The sequence below is a fragment of the Dendropsophus ebraccatus genome, chromosome 10 (assembly GCF_027789765.1).
Source record: "Dendropsophus ebraccatus isolate aDenEbr1 chromosome 10, aDenEbr1.pat, whole genome shotgun sequence".
Taxonomy (NCBI): Eukaryota; Metazoa; Chordata; class Amphibia; order Anura; family Hylidae; genus Dendropsophus; species Dendropsophus ebraccatus.
The window spans coordinates 87690173-87712593 of NC_091463.1; the positions used below are offsets into that span (position 1 = coordinate 87690173).

General features: G+C 46.3%; 1 protein-coding gene and 1 long non-coding RNA gene across 4 annotated transcripts in view; one reads left to right on the forward strand and one right to left on the reverse strand.

The window, feature by feature from the left end:
* LOC138765709 (uncharacterized) overlaps positions 1–14223 on the reverse strand; it is a 26987-nt gene extending 12764 nt beyond the window's left edge. The window contains exons 1-2 of the long non-coding RNA XR_011358625.1: positions 14107–14223; positions 4031–4149 (exon numbers count right to left, since the gene is read on the reverse strand). This is a non-coding gene — a long non-coding RNA (uncharacterized lncRNA). The remainder of the gene's footprint in view (positions 1–4030; positions 4150–14106) is intronic.
* Positions 4045–22421, forward strand: part of SPACA4 (sperm acrosome associated 4) — a 25333-nt gene continuing 6956 nt past the window's right edge. The window contains exons 1-3 of one of the 3 annotated variants that reach the window (XM_069942710.1): positions 4045–4228; positions 6555–6656; positions 7020–7193. In XM_069942710.1, the coding sequence (XP_069798811.1) occupies positions 4174–4228; positions 6555–6656; positions 7020–7193 (331 nt within the window). In that variant the 5' untranslated portion in view covers positions 4045–4173. Of the gene's footprint in view, positions 4229–6554; positions 6657–7019; positions 7194–20270; positions 20411–22421 lie in introns of those variants that run through there. The other 2 variants (XM_069942711.1, XM_069942712.1) reach the window with 2 other exon arrangements.

A 22421-nucleotide genomic window follows, 5' to 3' on the forward strand; every position in this document is an offset into this window, starting at 1 on the left:
ATTATGTGGCACAGTATTGGGAGGGCTGGTTATTATGTGGGACACTATTAGGAGGGCTGGCTACTATGTGGGACACTATTGGGAGGGCTACCTACTATGCAGGAGATTATTGGGAGGGATGGCTACTACCTGGGACACTATTGGGAGGGATTGCTATTATGTGGCACAGTATTGGGAGGGCTGGTTATTATGTGGGACACTATTATGAGGGCTGGCTACTATGTGGGACACTATTGGGAGGGCTACCTACTATGCAGGAGATTATTGGGAGGGATGGCTACTACCTGGGACACTATTGGGAGGGATGGCTACTATGCAGGAGATTATTAGGAGGGTTGGCTACCACGTGGGACACTATTGAGAGGGATGGCTACTATGTGGGGTACTCTTGAGAGGGCTGGCTACTATGCTACTATGTGAGACACTATGGGGAAATTTATTGTCTCTCTTAAGCTTTCCTTCACCCTGCCCTCTACCTTCCTATGCTTCACATGTCATAGCAATTTATCATATCATCTATCATGGGAAACAGGCGTCACTCCGACAATGCCAGAAATGCAAGCAGACAAGCTTAAATAAATATCAAGGTTGGTCGTGAATTTGTCCAATTTCTCAATTTTGGCCCACTGTGTATCTGAGTTTGTCACCCTTGTTCCAGACTGAATAGTGAAAGAGTTTGGTCAAATATCAGCATATATAGTTTTTTTGTGATGCTCAAAAATGCCATCGCCTTTACTTTTGGAAGAGAGAGGAAAGCATGTTGAAGTTAACATTATGCTATCATACACCCTAGTTGGTTAGCTGACCCCACTAAAATTGGTAATTTCTGCTGACTTTAATATGAATGAGTAGCTTTAGGCAGGACCTGCGAGACAGCCGGACAGCAACATCCTGGCACTCCACAACAGTCTACAGGAGAATTTCCCTCTTGATCTTGATAGAAGAAGCTAATTGAAGGATTATACTTACAGGGAACCCTTGAGATAAATAATACATATGCAATGGATATACCTTGTGCCGTGTTTCTGAACCCAAACATGTCATTTGTGTTAGATTAAGGATAAGTGGATAATGTGCTGATCAGCATAATGGGTGATGTGAGGATAAAAGATAATATACTTAAAATTGCTGGCACTTTATATAGTTTAATGATCTAATAACAGGCTGAACTGGCTTATCCGCAAGGCTTCCTCATCATATACAACCATAAGGAAAAGAAAGAACACCCTCTTTGTATATCAGGAGGCAATAAAAAGAATATTTGGTCCTTAGAAGGTCTGATAATTAGATTATGACTTGAGATGAACAACAACACACAACAGACTCCACCATGGGTAAGTAAAAAGTGCTGCTAATCAAGAGTGACTACCTTTAGGCCCTGTTCACACAATGGAATTGGTGCAGAGATTCCAAGCAGAAGTTTGCTGGTCTGAGGCATTCAAGTGTGTGGTAACAAAATGTCAATTAGAAAAAACATCAACAATCATCTTACAGAAGCTCGCCAGTCTGGGAGAGGTCATCAGGCAATTTTCGGACAAAGTCCGTCATTCTACATCATTATACAAGTAAAAAACTCCCTTGTTAATTCCTTCCCATTAGAGATTAGCGAATAGCTTTGTTTGATCTGCACTCCGCTCATCAACCTGCTGGCCTTTTAGTGCTGCTCCGCTCTCTGCCGCTCCAGCCTGGGTGCCAGAAAAAAAGCTGGATCCAATCGTGAAAAACTGGGAAAAGTTTCCTAGGATTGTATCCAGCTTTTCCCGGCATCCTGGGAGGAATATCAGGAAGCGGGCAGCGCTGAAAGGCCAGCAGATTGATGAGCGGAGCGCTGATCAAACGAACCGCTTCACTTTGTTGTGCTTCGCTTCGCTGATCTCTACTTCCCACCATCATCTTATACTTAGGATTTTACTCCTGGAACGTATTCTTAAAATTCTGAATGGATCCCTCTCCCCCGCCGACCCATACATTAGTAAAGTGCAAATTTTTGAGAAAGTACTACTTGGGTTCAAAAAATGGCCATAAGAAGTACAAACAAATTTGAAGGCGCTGGTAGGGACTAAACTGATTCTTTTATAGGCTGGCTTGTCTGTTTGTTCAAGGGCTTTGGGGTTTTTTTTTCTTTTCTTTTTTTTCTCCTTTCCCTCTCCCCTCTCACAGGGATGCTTGATGGGTGGGGGTGGGGGTTTGGATGCATAAAGTTTACTATGAATATATATGGGTGATGTATTTCAGTATATATACATATTTATGTGCGTGAACTTGCAACTGGCAATTTAAAAAAAAAAAAAAAAATTTAAAAAATGTTTTTGTTTTGAGTAATAGGAGAAATGAAAAACTTTGACAAGCAACTCCTAAGGTGTTGTGTTGTGACGCCAGGGCCGGATACACCTTGTTCCCCTGTGGTCAGTGACCTGCCAGGCTGCTGAGGAGTCCCTTGGGCTGTTATCACGGTGGGCCGGAGTGGAGTAGTGACTCTACCGGACTATTGGTACTACCACCCACAGAAAGGAGAAATGTCCCAAGGAGTCTCTTTACCATAAATAATATCTTGTTTACTCCGACACTACTTGTGTGCAGCAGAACATACAGCTTTGCCTTGACAGTATAAGTTACACTTGATAACACACTTAGTCGTACAGAATCCAGATCTGCGTTAGGAGTATAGTGAGGAGTACAGTTGTGCTGACAGAGGAGCAGAGAGGAGGATGTCATGAGACTCCCAACCCAAGTAGTACTGTGCTCTGCCGGGATGTTGGAGGATGAGGTAGAGATATAGGAATACTTTAGAGAGAATACTTGTGCCCGTGCATCGTCCTTTTTTTGGAATGAACCACCTGTTGCCCTACCAGTGTCGGGGGACCCGTTCTAGAGTGTGACACAAGCCCCAGAGCTTGTTACCTGGGATGAGCGGAATGCTGAGGGTTTCCTGCTGACACCCATACAATACCAGAGATACAATTCATAGGCTTCTAGCAACTTTGCTCTATCCAGATCAGTTCCTAGCTTTTTTTTGCCTTTGTGGATACTGTCCTGCACTGTGACTCTCCTAGTCCACGGCGTGGGTTGAGATGATCTCTGACTTGTCCTCTCCTGTAAAGTGTTTAACACTGCATAGTGTTGAGCAAGGTTACTTGAAGAGAAACTGTTAGGTGTGTCTTGTCTTGCTTCCTCACCATACAGGAACCTGACTACACTTCCTCTACCCATGTGATTTCCTATCTACAGCTCCCTGTTAGGTGAATGGGTGAAGAGTGCATAAAGAAGAAGTGAAGAAAGAGATGATAGGATAGAAGAAGATACTCCCATAGGTTCACAGATCCATGTGACACACAAGTAAATAATAACCCTTTCCATACTTCAGCTGTGCAGCTGTCCACATATCTACAATAGCGACATCTAGTGGCGAAACTTTATCAGTACTACATCCCCATTTACTTACAATAAGTACAGGCTTTTGTGAGGGGTGTAACCAATAGCAACACCCGTGGTGGGACACCACATTGGTATTTGAATATTGTTGGCTGAAGAAATTGTATTCAGCCCTAGGGAGTCCAAGAAAACATGGATAGGCTGTATCTATGTTTTCCCGGCAGTCCTAGAGCTGCATCCAAATTCTTCAGCCACCACTTCTAGTAATCATAGTAAGAACCATTACCAAAGAGAAGCCCTATCTGGAATCACCATCAGAGGCCTCCCGCTGCCCCTCTTCCCTTGAAGTACTTACACTGGAAAACTCTAACTGCACTTGCATCCCCCTCCTCCCGATCCTGCCTGTCCAGCATTGAGGAAATAGTCAACTCTCCATATCTCTACATTCTAAACCCATTAGAGTCACGGACAGTCACGTCTGCATTTTCTGAGTGTGAGTGGATGTTCATTTATGTTTCCACATTGTATTAGAAGTTAAGTATAATAAAGTATTTGCATCTTGTCTATAGCCTAATAACAGAGGTAAAGTTAATCTGAAAGGGAATGTTCATCATTATGTAAAGTAGTAAATGTAGTGCATCTAATACTGAGCAATTACTCGCATGGCTTGCTGGTCTGCATCACTGGCATGGACTTCACAGGTACACACCCCAGAATTCAGGTACCCACAGAGTGAACTTCTCTCATAACTACTCAGGAGGATCACATCACAGGAGACTAGAAGAGATAACAAAGGAAAATATGAACAGAACCTTTACAGCAATTGTTTTATGTCTCTACCTGACTATTCACATTGGTAAGAAATTGTCTATTTATGAGGAGATGACACTGCTGTGTGTACTGTGCTGTGTATACATGGTGTAGTAGTGTATGAGGAGGAGATGACACTTCTGTGTGTACTGTGCTGTGTATACATGGTGTAGTAGTGTATGAGGAGGAGATGACACTGCTGTGTGTACTGTGCTGTGTATTGGTGTAGTAGTGTATGAGGGGGAGATGACACTGCTGTGTGTACTGTGCTGTGTATACATGGTGTAGTAGTGTATGAGGAGGAGATGACACTTCTGTGTGTACTGTGCTGTGTATACATGGTGTAGTAGTGTATGAGGAGGAGATGACACTGCTGTGTGTACTGTGCTGTGTATACATGGTGTAGTAGTGTATGAGGGGGAGATGACACTGCTGTGTGTACTGTGCTGTGTATACATGGTGTAGTAGTGTATGAGGGGGAGATGACACTGCTGTGTGTACTGTGCTGTGTATACATGGTGTAGTAGTAGTGTATGAGGAGGAGATGACACTGCTGTGTGTACTGTGCTGTGTATACATGGTGTAGTAGTGTATGAGGAGGAGATGACACTGCTGTGTGTACTGTGCTGTGTATACATGGTGTAGTAGTGTATGAGGAGGAGATGACACTGCTGTGTGTACTGTGCTGTGTATACATGGTGTAGTAGTGTATGAGGAGGAGATGACACTGCTGTGTGTACTGTGCTGTGTATACATGGTGTAGTAGTGTATAAGGAGATGACACTGCTGTGTGTACTGTGCTGTGTATACATGGTGTAGTAGTGTATGAGGAGGAGATGACACTGCTGTGTACTGTGCTGTGTATACATGGTGTAGTAGTGTATGAGGAGGAGATGACACTGCTGTGTACTGTGCTGTGTATACATGGTGTAGTAGTGTATGAGGAGGAGACGACACTGCTGTGTGTACTGTGCTGTGTATACATGGTGTATTAGTGTATGAGGAGATGACACTGCTGTGTACTGTGCTGTGTATACATGGTGTAGTAGTGTGTGAGGAGGAGATGACACTGCTGTGTGTACTGTGCTGTGTATACATGGTGTAGTAGTGTATGAGGAGGAGATGACACTGCTGTGTGTACTGTGCTGTGTATACATGGTGTAGTAGTGTATTAGGAGGAGATGACACTGCTGTGTGTACTGTGCTGTGTATACATGGTGTAGTAGTGTATGAGGAGGAGACGACACTGCTGTGTGTACTGTTCTGTGTATACATGGTGTAGTAGTGTATGAGGAGGAGACGACACTGCTGTGTGTACTGTGCTGTGTATACATGGTGTAGTAGTGTATGAGGAGATGACACTGCTGTGTGTACTGTGCTGTGTATACATGGTGTAGTAGTGTATGAGGAGGAGACGACACTGCTGTGTGTACTGTGCTGTGTATACATGGTGTAGTAGTGTATGAGGAGGAGACGACACTGCTGTGTGTACTGTGCTGTGTATACATGGTGTAGTAGTGTATGAGGAGATGACACTGCTGTGTACTGTGCTGTGTATACATGGTGTAGTAGTGTGTGAGGAGGAGATGACACTGCTGTGTGTACTGTGCTGTGTATACATGGTGTAGTAGTGTATGAGGAGGAGATGACACTGCTGTGTGTACTGTGCTGTGTATACATGGTGTAGTAGTGTATGAGGAGGAGACGACACTGCTGTGTGTACTGTTCTGTGTATACATGGTGTAGTAGTGTATGAGGAGGAGACGACACTGCTGTGTGTACTGTGCTGTGTATACATGGTGTAGTAGTGTATGAGGAGGAGATGACACTGCTGTGTGTACTGTTCTGTGTATACATGGTGTAGTAGTGTATGAGGAGGAGACGACACTGCTGTGTGTACTGTGCTGTGTATACATGGTGTAGTAGTGTATGAGGAGATGACACTGCTGTGTGTACTGTGCTGTGTATACATGGTGTAGTAGTGTATGAGGAGATGACACTGCTGTGTGTACTGTGCTGTGTATACATGGTGTAGTAGTGTATGAGGAGGAGATGACACTGCTGTGTGTACTGTGCTGTGTATACATGGTGTAGTAGTGTATGAGGAGGAGATGACACTGCTGTGTGTACTGTGCTGTGTATACATGGTGTAGTAGTGTATGAGGAGGAGATGACACTGCTGTGTGTACTGTGCTGTGTATACATGGTGTAGTAGTGTATGAGGAGGAGATGACACTGCTGTGTGTACTGTGCTGTGTATACATGGTGTAGTAGTGTATGAGGAGGAGACGACACTGCTGTGTGTACTGTGCTGTATATACATGGTGTAGTAGTATGAGGAGGAGATACTGATACTGGTGTTGGTAATGCAGGGGATACACTAGACTGCTATTCATGCAGTGAATTCTGCACTGACCCGTTGATAGAAACATGCAGTGAGGATGAAACCTGTTTCAGCATTGAGAAACAACTGGGTAAGTAGCTTGAATTATAATGTATAAGTATCAGTTTTTTTTGTATATGGCGTGTACCGCATATACTGTAGACATTGGGGAAGAATTACTATTGCAAATGCACCAGATTTCTTGGATAATGTGTGACATCATGTCTGATCTAGGTTTACACTGTTTAAGAATTAGACAGTTTTAGTAAGTCTGGGCCACATTCTGCTTGCTGAACATCTTGGCTGCTTTGTGCTTGCTGAAGGTCCTGGCTGCTTTGTGCTTGCTGAACATCTTGGCTGCTTTGTGCTTGCTGAAGATCCTGGCTGCTTTGTGCTTGCTGAAGGTCATGGCTGCTTTGTAATGGTTATACCCACTCCTATGTTCCATTTACAGGTGAGAGCTTAGCAAAGGTTAAAGGTTGCCTTGCTGAGGATCGATGTAACACAACAGTCGGAGAGTCTGTAAGAGAGTGCTGTGATACAGACCTTTGCAACAGTGGAAGAGTCCCTGGTGTCTTCTCCATGGTTTCCTACGGACTGGTGATCATAATCAGCTTTTGCCTTTTCTGTATGTGATCAAGAAAGATTACTACTATTAAAGTGGACCTCCTCCTGCAGTCTTCTCTACCTCCAAACCTGTATGTACAGTTACTGTGTGCAGTTTTTATCTGTCTTTCTCATCTTTTTATGCTCCAGGCGTCTACTGTGCGACTCAAATTAATTCACTTGAAAAGCAAGAATTATTACTCACCGATAATTCACTTTTTATGAGTCCATCATGACAGCACCACATGGAGGATGTCACCCTTGACCTAACAGGAACAGGAAATACAGAGAGAGGTTAAAAGGGCACTTCCCCAATCCCACCTCAGTGTTATTATAACGAAACCATAGGATCAACAACACATAGGGAGGGAAATCTAAGGGTGCTGTCATGATGGACTCATAAAAAGTGAATTATCGGTGAGTAATAATTCTTGCTTTATACATCGTCCACATGACAGCACCACATGGAGACATACCAACTTAGACTTTCAGGGCGGGACCACAGCGTGTAGCACCTTTCTCCCGAAAGCCATGTCTTGGGAAGTACCCACGTCCAGCCGGTAATGCCTGAAGAAGGTATGAGGCGAGGACCAGGTAGCAGCCTTGCAAATTTGTTCAAGAGAGGCTGCTGATTTGGCTGCCCAGGAGACTGCAGTGGCTCTGGTAGAATGAGCTTTGAGACCCGATGGAGCTTCTTTCCCTCTGGCCGAGTAAGACTCACAGATGGCAGTCTTGATCCAACGGGCTATAGAACCTTTGGAGGCTTTTTTACCTTTGTTAGGACCTTGGAATTGGACCAACAGGTTTTCATCTTTCCTCCACGGTTTTGTGGTTTCCAGGTACTGAAGAATAGCACGTCTTACGTCCAGGCGATGAAATGACTCTTCCTTCTCATTTTTCGGATTGTCACAGAATGAAGGAATAACAATATCCTGGGACCTGTGAAAATTGGTCACAACTTTTGGTAGAAAAACAGGATTTAATTTAAATACTATTTTGTCATCTAGAATGGTACAGTAGGGTTGCATAATAGATAAGGCTTGAATCTCTCCTACTCTCCTTGCTGTTGTTATAGCAATAAGAAAGGCGGTTTTGATGGTAAGTAGTTTTAAAGAGATCTCATGTAAGGGCTCAAATGGTCTGTCTGAGAGGCCCAAGAGAACAGTATTCAAGTCCCAAGGCGCTGTTAGATTTTTTATCTTCGGCTTGATTCTGGATACTGCCCTGAAGAATCTTTTGATCCACTGATGCTCTGCAATTCTGGTATCATAAATGCATCCCAAAGCCGAGACCTGAACCTTCAAAGTACTTAAGGAGAGACCCTTGTCTAATCCAGCTTGTAGAAAGTCCAATATTTTAGGAATGTCTGGTTGTGTCAAATCCGGAGGCGGATCTCCACACCAGGAGCAAAACTTCTTCCATTGTTTAAGGTATATGGCAGATGTTATCTCTTTTTTACTTTTCATAAGAGTATTTACTACTCTAGAGGACAAACCTCTGGCTGTGAGGATGGACCTCTCAGTAGCCAGGCAGTTAAATGGAGGTTTTGAAGGTCCGGATGATGAAGAGGTCCCTGGGATAGGAGATCTGCTCTGAGAGGAAGCGGAAAGGGATCCTGAATTGACATGGAGGATAGGAGACTGAACCAACTCCTCTTTGGCCAGTGGGGAGCTATGAAGATAACCGTGGTATTGCTGGAGCGTATCTTTTGTAGAGCTCTCGGGATGAGAGGTAGAGGAGGAAACGCATAAGCCAGATGAAAATTCCAGTCTTGTTGGAGAGCATCCAATGCTGTTGGATAATCCCGAAGGTTCAGGCTGAAGAATTCTTCTGTCTTCCTGTTGGATCTTGAGGCGAACAGGTCCACCTGTGGAAAACCCCATCTGTCTGCAAGTTGATAGAAGATCTGGGAACAGAGTTCCCATTCCCCAGGGTGTATTATTTTGCGACTTAAAAAGTCTGCCAGTTTGTTGTCCACTCCCCTTAGATGGACTGCTGAGATAGATCTCACCTTGCCTTCTGCCCAAGAGAAGATTTTTCTGGATAGCAGCTGCAGAAGTTTGCATCTTGTCCCTCCTTGGTGGCGAAGATATGCTACCACCGTCGAGTTGTCCGAATAGATCTTTATATGGTTGTTGAGGAGCAGGTATTCCGCCATTTTCAGAGACTCCCAGACTGCAGCCAGCTCTCAAAAGTTGGAGGACTGGGCACTGATTTCTTCCGACCAACGACCCTGAAAGTGAAAGCCCTGAATGTGAGCACCCCAACCTGATTGGCTGGCATCCGTGGTCACCGTGACTACTGGATCCAGACTCCAAGGGCAACCCTTCTGTAGATTGGACTCCTTCAGCCACCAGAGGAGCGAAATCTTCACCTTTTGTGAAATCGTCATACGTTTGTCCAATGTTAAGGGGGATCTGTTCCACACATGAAGTATATCGCCCTGTAGGATGCGAACATGGTGTTGGCACCAAGGTACCGCTGGGATGGTTGCGGTCATAGAACCCAAGAGCGACATGGACTTCCGGATTGTGGTGGATTTTTTCTTCCTGAAGGAGGCAATGTTTGTCATTAACATATTCACCTTGTCTTGAGGCAGGAAAGTTTTCTGCAGGTTTGAATCCAGGATCATTCCCAGGAATCTCTTCCTGCAGGCTGGTGTTAAATCTGATTTGTCCAGGTTTATTATCCAGCCGAGATCCTGTAAGATAGAAATAGTTATCTGAATCTGTATAGAAAGGATAGATGGAGATGGAGCGACTAACAGGAGATCGTCCAGATATGGAACAATAGTTATCTCTTGTTTCCTTAGATAGGCTACTACTTCCAACATAATCTTTGTGAATAGCCATGGGGCTGATGAGATTCCGAACGGTAGGGCTTGAAATTGATAATGGACTAGTTGATGCTGTGTCTGAACTGCGAATCTGAGGTATTTCTGATGCGCAGGGTGAATGGGTATATGGAAGTAAGCATCTTTCAAGTCTAGGGTTGCTAGTGATGCCCCCTGATGTATGAGGGGAATGGTAGTTTTCACTGTCTCCATCTTGAATTTCTTGTGTTTGATAGATCGGTTTAGAGGCTTGAGATTGATTATTGTCCTGTAAGTCCCATTGGGTTTTGGGACTAGGAAAAGGGTTGAGTAATGACCCAAACCGATTTCCTCCTGGGGAACAGGGATGATTGCCCCTAATAGTAGCAGATCCCGAACCCCCTTCATCACACGATCCATCATTAGTTTTGATTTGAAGTGGGTTATACAGAATTTTTTGGGGGGAAGGGAGGAGAAGTCTATTAAGTACCCACTTTTCAGGATGTTTAGGATGAACTGGTTGTTTGTTATCTTCTCCCATTGACTGTGGAATAAGGATAGCCTTCCCCCCACTCTGGAGCTGTCACTTGTTTTTTCCCTCAGTAGAGGGATTAAGGAGGAATCCCCTGCCACGTCCTCCTTTTGGGTAGGCCCATCTTCCTCCTTTGCCTTTACCTTTAAACTCGTCCCTTCTGTGGGTGTACTGTGTATAGTGACGAAAAGGTTTCTTACCTTTCTCTTGTTTTGGTGTAGGGAAATCCTTTTTCTTATCAGCCGCCTTATCCAAGATCTCTTCAAGGAAAGAGCCGAAGAGGAGATCACCTTCAAAAGGAATCTGACACAGCTTTATTTTAGACGTTGCATCACCCTGCCAATTCTTTAACCAAAGGGCCCTTCTGGTTGCATTAGAGAGGGCAGCTGATTTGGCGGCAATTCTGACTGATTCGGCAGAAGCATCTGCCAGAAAACTTGTTGCCAACTTCAGCATAGGAATAGATTTAAGGATCTCCTCCCTCGAGGTAGTACCTCCCAGGTGGCCCTCTAACTGCTCCAACCATATGAAGAGCGCCCTAGATACATTTGTAGCAGCTATGTTAGGATTAATCATGGCTGCGGAGGCTTCCCAGGACTTTCTTAGTAGTCCCTCCATTTTCCTATCCATTGCATCTTTTAGCTGAGAGGCATCTTCAAAAGGAAGCATTGTCTTTTTTAATATCTTGGATACTTGAAAGTCTACTTTAGGGATATTAGCCCATGTTGCAGTATCCTTTTCATCAAAATTTAATCTGTTACTGAATTCTTTAGGTATAAACAGCCTTTTTTCAGGCTCCTTCCATTCAGTTTTAATAAGATCCTGGATATTTTCGTGGATGGGAAAAACTTTCTTTTTCTTGGGTTTAAGGCCTCCGAACATAGTATCCTGAATAGATACAGGCTGTTCAGAATCATCAATACCCATAACGCTTCTTATGGCTCTAATTAGGGTTTCTGAATCCTCAGAGGAGAAGTAAAACTTCCCAGACTCCTTAGGAGTGGAATCAATAGGAATTTCACCCTCCTCAGAAGCTTCCTTCTCTTGCTCAGAATCAGAATCTGATATAACATATCTGCGCTTCTTGGGTGGAGGAGCAGGGGGAGGGGTCGCAGAAGCTGAAGTAGAAGTAGTGGTAGAGGGGTTTGTTTTAGATATAGATTTGATCTCCTGACGGATAACCTTGCGCAGTTCCTCTGAGATGGATATACGTGAGGAGGGATGCAGCTTATTGTAGCACACTTTACATAGTTGTTTTGCATAATCATCAGGTATCTTATCATTACAGCCCACACATCTTCTACTTTTTGGTTTCTTTTGTGTCTCTTTTTCTCCCTAAGAGAAAGCAGAGAGCCAAAAACACAATTATAGGGAAAGGAATCAGCATAAAAGGATTGCTTCCTATGTAAAAGAGACCCCAAGGGGTTAACTCACGGAGCCGGCAGTAGCAGTAGACTCAGCAGCCTCTCCTATAGCAGCAGGAGAATCCATGGTGGCAAGGAGAGAGAGAGAGCTGGACTGGTACATCTCACCATTAAATACTGCTGGGCCCCCTTGGCGTCACCTGGCGCTACCGCCGAACTTCCGGTCCGCCTCCGATAGGCGTTTTGAATTTGGCGCCCAAAGACGTCCTGCCGCGCTCCCGGCAATCCATGCGGGACGCGTGCGCCGGCGTCTGACGTCATCCGCACGTCCGCCACGCGCGTAGGCCCAGGCGCACCGCAGCGTGCGAGGGGAAGCGGCAAACTGGATAGTCTCCCTGCATCAACCCGCTTTGAGCGCCGCAGGGAGACTGGGACCACGAGGGATCCACAAGGGACCCCTCACTGAGCCATGACCGGACCTTGGAGGGGAACAGAGGAACACCCCGGACCACCACCTGAGGCCGGGAAGGATCACAGGTAACTTCTGTATTCCTTTTGATCCTGACAGGAACAGGAAAAACACTGAGGTGGGATTGGGGAAGTGCCCTTTTAACCTCTCTCTGTATTTCCTGTTCCTGTTAGGTCAAGGGTGACATCCTCCATGTGGTGCTGTCATGTGGACGATGTATAAAAAAACAGTTCCTATGAACTGTAATAACACCATCCGCAATAAATACAATCAACACTACTCTGTTAAGATGTAATAACTCCTAATAAGAAAAGATTATATATAGTGCCCCACATAGTAGCCAATCCCCCCATATAGTGCCCCACATAGTAGCCAATCCCCATATAGTGCCCCACATAGTAGCCAATCCCTCCATATAGTGCCCCACATAGTAGCCAATCCCTCCATATAGTGCCCCACATAGTAGCCAATCCCCCATAGAGTGCCCCACATAGTAGCCAATGCCCCATATAGTGCCCACATAGTAGCCAATGCCCCCATATATGCCCCAAATAGTAGCCAATCCCCCATAGAGTGCCCCACATAGTAGCCAATGCCCCATATAGTGCCCACATAGTAGCCAATGCCCCACATAGTAGCCAATCCCCCATATAGTGCCCACATAGTAGCCAATGTCCCCAAATATGCCCCACATAGTATCCAATCCCCCTATATAATGCCCCACATAGTAGCCAATGCCCCCATATAGTGCCCACATAGTATCCAATCCCCAATATAGTGCCCCCACCGAGTGCCCCCAAATATGCCTCCCATAATAGCCAATGCCCCCCATAGTAGCCAATCCCCTATATAGTGCCCCACATATTATCCAATCCCCCATATAGTGCCCCACATAGTAGCCAATGCCCCCATATAGTGCCCCACCGAGTAGCCAATCCCCCCATTAGTGTGGCCCCAGCGAAAAAAACAATAAACCAGTAACTCACCTGTCCGCCGGTCCCAGCAGCTCCTCTCCCGGCAGAGCGCGCACTCCTGTCATCCTCCGGGGCGGGCAGCGGGGTATACAGACACTGACTGTGCCGGAAGTGATTCATGATAGAGGCTGCAGGTCACTTCCGGCACAGTCAGTGTCTCTGTACCCCGCTGCCCGCCCCGGAGGATGACGGGAGTGCGCGCTCTGCTGGGAGAGGAGCTGCTGGGACCGGCGGACAGGTGAGTTACTGGTTTATTGTTTTTTTCGCTGGGGCCACATATAATGCGGGACACTGGGTGCCGTTCCGGGACCGCGGGACAGCACCTCGAAAACGGGACTGTCCCACGGAATCCGGGACAGTTGGGAGGTATGACCACAAGTGCTGTCTGAATGGTGGCTATGAGAACCTGATTACAGTCCTTTAACAGGGGCAATGTTCTCTGACGTGGCAGCTTCCTCTTCAGTCATCTGTCCTGACACTGGATTCACCCCTCCTGCCCCAATCTTCAAACACACAGCCCTGGCATATAGCTACCCCCTGACCAAAACAAGTTTCAGCATCTGCCGCAACACAGGACACTTCGGTCATGATAGCTTCACAGGCCATTTCATAGATGAGTGACGCTTGTAGTCCTCCTCCAGTGATGTGCAGCCGCCATGCGCTAAGGCCGATATAAACAAGTATCTTATGTTTGGGAATAATGGTGTGTGTGTGCGGTGTTCCAGAGCGGGTGTGGTCTCTGCTATGTGCTAGTGTTCCAGAGCGGGTGTGGTTTCTAGCCTACCTGTAGTCAGGTACCTTCGTATAGGACCCTCTGGGTGAAGGGAATTTGAACTCTGCCTGTATTTCCTATTGGTACAGGCCTTTTCTATTTCTGCCTGCACTTCTTATTTTATGCCACTAGATGTCACTGTAGATGTACACAGCTGAAGACTGCCACTGTGGTATAAGGCGATATTCCCCTGACCAATCAATGAGCTGGGTACCTCAAGTGATCTCACCAATCACTGGCCAGTGTTAAGGCCTCCCAGTTGTTTTCTGCCCAATCAGGGAGTAGTTTATTCCCTGAGGGAGATCAGTGAGTTGCTGTGAGGATTTCGGTAAGAGCTACTGTTATGGCTCCCCTGTACAAGACTCCTATCCAAGGATTTTGTTACTATCTTTTCAAGCCACCCCATCTTGGCCATGTCTGGCTAATGGCACATAGAGGGACTAAAGGGAATAACTCTACCTACGCTGGGCGGCTGCTCTCTATTCATCCTGATAACCAATGCAGGATTACAAGTCAGTGGCTAGGTACTGTAAGTGGAAATAGCCCAAAAGACTCCATTGCCTTTGCTAGGTTTCCTTAGGGGTCCTCCTGACGGCTAGCTTCACCCACAAAGTTGGGGCCTATGTTCCCGTTTTATGTCACTATGTGCCCATAGACAGCAAAAAGGTGGAAGCTCATGCCCATGGGTGTAGGTACTTTTCTCTAAGCCCACAGCTGAGTATGTTAGGGTCTAGGATGTACATCCCTGCTGCGAGTTTGTCTGCAGCCCTCCCCATTAACCCCCCGGCCGCCGGAGCTGATACTTCACCTGATCCCGGCTCCGGCGGTTCCCGATGTCTTCAGCAAGCCGGAGCAGGGACCAGGTGCGGTATATGCTCCAGCCAGCCGCCCGCAGCCCCGGCCGCCCGATCGCCCCCCCCACAGCCCCGGCCGCCCGATCGCCCCCCCGCAGCCCCGATCGCACACACGCCCCCCCCGCAGCCCCGATCGCACACACGCCCCCCCCGCAGCCCCGATCGCACACACGCCCCCCCCGCAGCCCCGATCGCACACACGCCCCCCCGCAGCCTCGGCCGCCCGATCCCCCCCCCCGCAGCCCCGGCCGCCCGATCGCCCCCCCGCAGCCCCGATCGCACACACGCCCCCCCCGCAGCCCCGATCGCACACACGCCCCCCCGCAGCCCCGATCGCACACACGCCCCCCCCCCCGCAGCCCCGATCGCCCCCCCGCAGCCCCGGCCGCCCGATCGGGGGGGCGTGCGATCGGTGCTGCGGAGGGGCGTGCGATCGGGCGGCCGGGGCTGCGGGGGGGGGGGGGAAATCGGGCGGCCGGGGCTGCGGGGGGGGCGTGTGTGCGATCGGGGCTGCGGGGGTGCGATCGGGGCTGCGGGGGGGGGGGCGTGTGTGCGATCGGGGCGGCGGGGGGGCGTGCGATCAGGCGGACGGGGCTGCGGGGGGGGGGGGGGAGCGGACGGGGCTGCGGGGGGGCGTGTGTGCGATCGGGGCTGCGGGGGGGCGATCGGGGCTGCGGGGGGGCGTGTGTGTGATCGGGGCTGCGGGGGGGCGATCGGGCGGCCGGGGCATATACTTCACCTGGTCCCCGCTCCGGCTTGCTGAAGACATCAGGAACCGCCGGAGCTGGGATCAGGTGAAGTATCAGCTCCGGCGGCCAGGGGTTAATGGGGTGGGCTGCAGACAAACTCGCAGCAGGGATGTACATCCCTGCTGCGTGTTTGTCTGCCATTAAAAGTATAGGGCCGGGATCTGCAGCGAGTCTCGCTGCAAAAACGCAGCATGGAGACTCGCTGCAGATCCGGCAAGTGGGTTTGTAACCTTAAAACATTATTCCTCCAGCGAGAAGCTGTAATCAAGTCTAAGTACCCAGCTCAAGGGATTGGATTTCATGTATTGCTCCTCTGTTGAAAAAAGAGAATTGTTTACTTATGTACGGCGTTTAAGGATCTACAGTAAATTGGTTCCTGTTCTAATTGAACTAATGGTCCATTTACACAGAAAATCAGATTATCTGCCAAAGATTTGAAGCCAAAGCCAGAAACAGACTATAAACACAGATCAGGTTATAAAGGAAAGCCGGAGATTTCTCATACTTCAAATCCATTCCTGGCTTTGGCTTCAAATCTTTGGCAGCTAATCTATCAAATAATCTTTCTGTATAAATGGACCCTAAGACTCTGGGATTTTCTTCACACCTGTACTAAAAAAGTGTGTGTTGGTGTATCCAGGGGTGGGGGCATACTCCTGGCCACCATGACTAGTACCGCTTCCTTATGTCCTTTGAGGAATCTGTAACGAACTTTGCTTCCTGTAAGAGGTGAAGCAGGAACAGCAATCCTGTGGGTTTTTATTTACCTTTCTCAGAAGAGAACAATAAGAATGTACAATGAATTATTAGGAGTGGAGACGGGTTTTATTATTCTTGACAGTTGGCATGGCAGATATATAATACTGCATTAACATGGCTTTTAGTTTAATGAACTGTACACGTACTATAAGGAAACCCGGCGTCTATTAGTGTACACATACTATAAGGAAACCCGGCGTCTATTAGTGTACACATACTATAAGGAAACCCGGCGTCTATCAGTGTATACATACTATAACATCTATTAGTGTACACATACTATAAGGAATCCCAGCGTCTATTAGTGTACACGTACTATAAGGAAACCCGGCGTCTATTAGTGTACACATACTATAAGGAAACCCGGCGTCTATCAGTGTACACATACTATAAGGAAACCCGGCGTTTATAACTGTACACATACTATAAGGAAACCCGGCGTCTATCAGTGTACACATACTATAAGGAAACCCGGCGTCTATCAGTGTACACGTACTATAAGGAAACCCGGCGTCTCTCAGTGTACACATACTATAAGGAAACCCGGCGTCTATTAGTGTACACATACTATAAGGAAACCCGGCGTCTATTAGTGTACACATACTATAAGGAAACCCGGCGTCTATCAGTGTACACATACTATAAGGAAACCCGGCGGCTATCAGTGTACACATACTATAAGGAAACCCGGCGTCTATCAGTGTACACGTACTATAAGGAAACCCGGCGTCTCTCAGTGTACACATACTATAAGGAAACCCGGCGTCTATCAGTGTACACATACTATGAGGAAACCCAGCGGCTATCAGTGTACACATACTATAAGGAAACCCAGCGTCTATCAGTGTACACGTACTATAAGGAAACCCGGCGTCTATCAGTGTACACATACTATGAGGAAACCCAGCGGCTATTAGTGTACACATACTATAAGGAAACCCAGCGTCTATCATTGTACAAATACTATGAGGAAACCCAGCGTCTATCAGTGTACACGTACTATAACATCTATCAGTGTACACATGACGAGTATAGTGACTACATTCATCCCATACGATCAAGCCAATTTTAGGTATCACCTGGCCAGCGCTGATCCGTTAATGTAAAAAAACAGAAGCAACGTACCTGATAGTACATTCGCTTTGAGGCTGCTTTACCTGCTCACCTGTACTTGTGTTTTGTTTTTTTTAATAGTGAAGACATATTGCTCCTCATGTGCTCTCTATCTAATCCACAGGTGTCAAACTGGGGCCCTCAATCAGGTGAAAAACATGCCTGGACAGCTAAAGCTTCGACTTTGGCTGTCCAGGTATAATGGGAATTGCAGTTTTGCAACAGCTGGAGGGACGTGAGTTTGACACACCTGATCTAATCTGACATTGCCCCTGCCTGACCTTTGTGTTCTACGTTGACCCCCCTCCCTCCCTGTGCATGACCCGGACCACTGCTCCTAAACCTGTTCCACCAGCTGTGATTCATCTCTCCGTACCTGACCTGAAACTGTGCTGACTGCAACTCTTCTTCTACTGAGTAAACTTGGTCAACAATCTTCCAGCCGATGTTGAGGCGGTGAAGATGCAACATGGTCAGTAACCCTATATCTCCTGTTGCAGTTTGCCAACATGGCCAGTAACCCTATATCTCCTGTTGCAGTTTGCCAACATGGTCAGTAACCCTATATCTCCTGTTGCAGTTTGCCAACATAGCCAGTAACCCTATATCTCCTGTTGCAGTTTGCCAACATGGTCAGTAACCCTATATCTCCATTGTCTTATTAATAACCTATTTACATATGGATTAAACTCCTAATATCACAGAAACAGCAGCGAATATGAAGATAATAAACTTACTGGTGCGCTATAGTGACATATCAGCAGATTAGATACTTAGATTAGATACCTCCTTTAAGTAGCCAGCTGAAATGGTAGAATTTTTTAGGTTTCAATTGTGCAATCGTCATTATTGTTTTGTTTTTTTTAATGAGCAGCTCGGACCATATAATCCCAATACTGAATATGGAAAGATTTTGTGATGTGGCCCTCGGTGACCAGACATCATCTTTACTACATGATAAATGTCTAATAGAACGTATGAACTTGGGCCTATGAGCTATTAGCTATGCCATTGCATGTGATTTATAGATACAAATGGATGCGTCGCTATTACCATATTACACTGGCAGGACACTAGCTCATGTTCCAATATGGTGTAATGTGATATCAGAAATACACCGCCCATTATATTGCACACTACTTATATCCAAGACCATGGCTGCAAAGCCACATACTGCACACAACACTGCTGCAATATGCTCTTATATATGCACATTCAATAATAGAGTGGTCGGCACTATACTCTGAAGGTCTCCCTGGCTCCTAGAGTGCAATCACTATCAACATGGATGCTGTTTCACGCGGTCAAGTGATTCTTCAGACCAGCAAATGATAGCATGAACTTTTATTGGTACTCACTTAGGGAGAGATTTATCAAACTGGTGTAAAGTAGAATTGTCTTAGTTGCCCCTAGCAACCAATCAGATTCCACCTTTAATTTTTCTACGAGTCTGTGAAGAATGAAAAGTGGAATCTGATTGTTTGCTAGGGACAACTTAGACAATTCTACTTTACAGCAGTTTGATAAATCTACCCCTTAGTCTTAGGGTAAGTTGACATGTCAATTCTTTCAGCGGAGAGTGGAGGCACCCTACACTTATCATTGAGACACTGAGGCAGACAGTATTCCGAGTTGAGTCCGCGACAGGAATTCCACTCGGAATCTCTGCCTCTTTTCCTCAGTGTGAACGTACCCTCATACTTTTTGGACTCATGCAATATCCCATAAGTACTGTACTGTATATACGACTTACAAAACTAATCGATAACGGTTTGTTTGCTTTTAGGCCAGATGTATTATGTAACTAATGGTGCGTTTACACGAAACGATTATCGTTTGAACTTTCGCGATAACGATCGCATTTGAGCGATATTCGGCTTGTGTAAACACAATGAACGATCAAGTGATGAGTAGAGATGAGCAAACCGGGTTCGAGTTCGAGTCGATCCGAACCCGAACATTCGGTATTTGATTAGCTGTGGCTGCTGAACTTGGATAAAGCTCCAAGGTTGTCTGGAAAACATGGATACAGCCAATGACTATATCCATGTTTTCCACATAGCCTTAGGGCTTTATCCAACTTCAGCAGCCACCGCTAATCAAATGCCGAAAGTTCGGGTTCGGATCGACTCGAGCATGCTCCAGGTTCGCTCATCTCTAGTGATGAGCTTGATCTTTCAACATGTTCTCAAATCGTCGTTGGTCCTTCGCTAAAAATTTGCAGATCGCTTCGTGCAAACAGTCTTTCACTGATTCACCATATGTGTGAAATAGGCTTAAAACAATCGCAATAACGATTTTTCCCAAACGATATATTGTTCCGTCTAAACGCTGATCGTTATAAAAAACACATTGTTACTTCGAAATCGTTAATCGTTCGATTGGGCGAATTATCGCTCAGTGTAAACGCAGCATTACTTTTGGGTGTGATTGTCGGAATGTGGAGCGTATGGTCCTCCACCGGATCTCCCACAAAATCACAGGTGCCTCCCATAGGACTATATTACATGTGTTACGGCCATGAATTTGATGGTACACACGATGCAATCGCAGTGCCCTTACTATAAACCCCAATGGCACACAGGTATGAAGGTTTCGTTTACTAAGCAAGGAGGAAACCGCAATTTCTTTTCACTGTAAGTTGCACATCTTTTCATCATTGCTCCATCCCCCACCAGGATGATGGGACTCTTCTCCAACCAGTGGACTAGGGAGGGGTCTCTATTTAACAGAGACAAAGAGGCACTAGCTGCAGTACTGAGGGCGAGTCAGAGACTAGAGAAGACATGAAGGTGAAGGTAGCTCTGATAGCTGGCCTCCTCCTGCTGAGCTGCCACATAGGTAATGTACCATGGGTGGGTGCACACACCTGCACAGCTCTTTGCGGGGGGATGTAGTGGGTTGTGCATTTAGAATAATAGGATATGTGTGTGTGTGTATATATATATATATATATATATATAATTTTTATTTACTGTGTAGGCATTTAAATATCTATAATTATTATTTTATATCATTTTTATGTATTATATAATCTGTGTATTTTTACGATAACCAAGATAGTCCATTACTGATCACTATCCCAGAAACTCCATCTAACTCCCATCACTGGACTCTAAATAGTTAACTCCCTGCAGTCCTGCAGATTATAGGCACCAAGGTATAACATACAGGGAAATCACGTCATAGGATTTTCCATCATTGTTATTCTAAGAGGGTGTCGAGACGAGACTGCCGGGAACTGCAGCTGCTGTAGAAAGTGATACTGCGACATGCCAGCCTGTGCTATTATGGGTGGGCTCTGGGAGGGGGACATGCTCGCTGCTTGTGACTATATGGTCTCTTCTCTTTAGACCTATGAATAAATTAAAGCATGTTACTGGTAACTGTATAAAAATAGAAGATTTTGTTGTATTAAAGTAATCTGCAAGATGGCATAGTAATGACCTCCATTGTATTATCCCTCATGTCCTAGCAAGGATGTGTCTGGTGCAGCTGATAGGAATGAGCTGTGGCGGGAAGGGGTTAATCCATGTAGCACAGGGGTAGGGAACCCCTCATGAAATCACTTATGTGGCTAAGATTGGAGTACAGTTTGGCTGTGTTCCCTTAGCCGACTACGGAGAGGCATAGGGAGTTGGTCAGGCTCCATCGATGGGTGTCCCCAAGTCGGAGGGCTGTGGTGAATGTATGGAGATACGACAGGTGTGTGTGTCCCCAGGTGAGGTCTGTTCTCTGGTGTAAGACAGTTCCTCTTCTCATTGAGGGCTGTATTACACCTTGCATGGTGGCATTTTTTGGTAATTGCTCTCTATGTCCCCTTTGGGCAGGTCTCGCACTGCAAACTTTCGTAGAAAGATTCCACCATAAGATTTAAGCTGCTTCATAGACTCCATGGGGGAGATTTATCAAACATGGGGGGAGATTATCAACCATAGTGTAAAGTGAAACTGGCTCAGTTGCCCCTAGCAACCAATCAGATTCTACCTTTCATTTTCCAAAGCGCCTGTGAGGAATGAGAGGTGGAATCTCATTGGTTGCTAGGGGCAACTGAGCCAGTTTTACTTTACACCATGCTTGATAAATCTCCGCCCATGTTTGCTAATGCACCTGTGAACCATTTTTGCCTATAGACCTTAAGCAGTCAGTCTCGTCACCCCTTGCGGCCTTTCACCCCCTCTGTTCTATCTTGCTCCCGGTCAGGACCTCCAACACCTCTACCATGTGAACTGGTGCATAATCCAGCACCCACCATTCCCATTCTATGATCCTCCTTCGGTCTTTGCTGGCCACGTGAGGCCACAGGCCTTAGGAAAGATCCACGGGCGTGCCTGATGAACTACATTTGGACCGTGATATGATGTCTACAGTGTCACATATGGAAAATAAAATACCTCCTCATTCGGCCCCAGTAAAAGAGCTGATGACTAGATCAAAGATCAGTGATTTTACATGTCGTGATTTTTGGGGTCTATGGCTGCAAACGATTGCTGATCAGTGAGATTGGCTGCAGTGCCTTTATACAGCACAATTTATTGAGCGGCCGTGCCCTGTATCATTCGTGCAGCCATGGAAACTCACAGCACAGATTTGCATTTATTCGTGCTGTCAGTTTCCAGATCATACAAGCAGTGCATACTTACCTTCTGTGCTGCTGTGTGATCCGGCGCCCTGCTCTCCGATCACTGCTGTATCTACAGGCGGTCCCCGCCTCCTTCGGCTGTCAATCGTTCTGGAGGTGGGTAGGGCCTTAATATACAGTGGCAGCCGGAGAGTGGAAACCTTATTTATACCTATAGAGGTCTCACTTAATAAATATAACTTACAAAAATACCAACATTTGGAATTATGC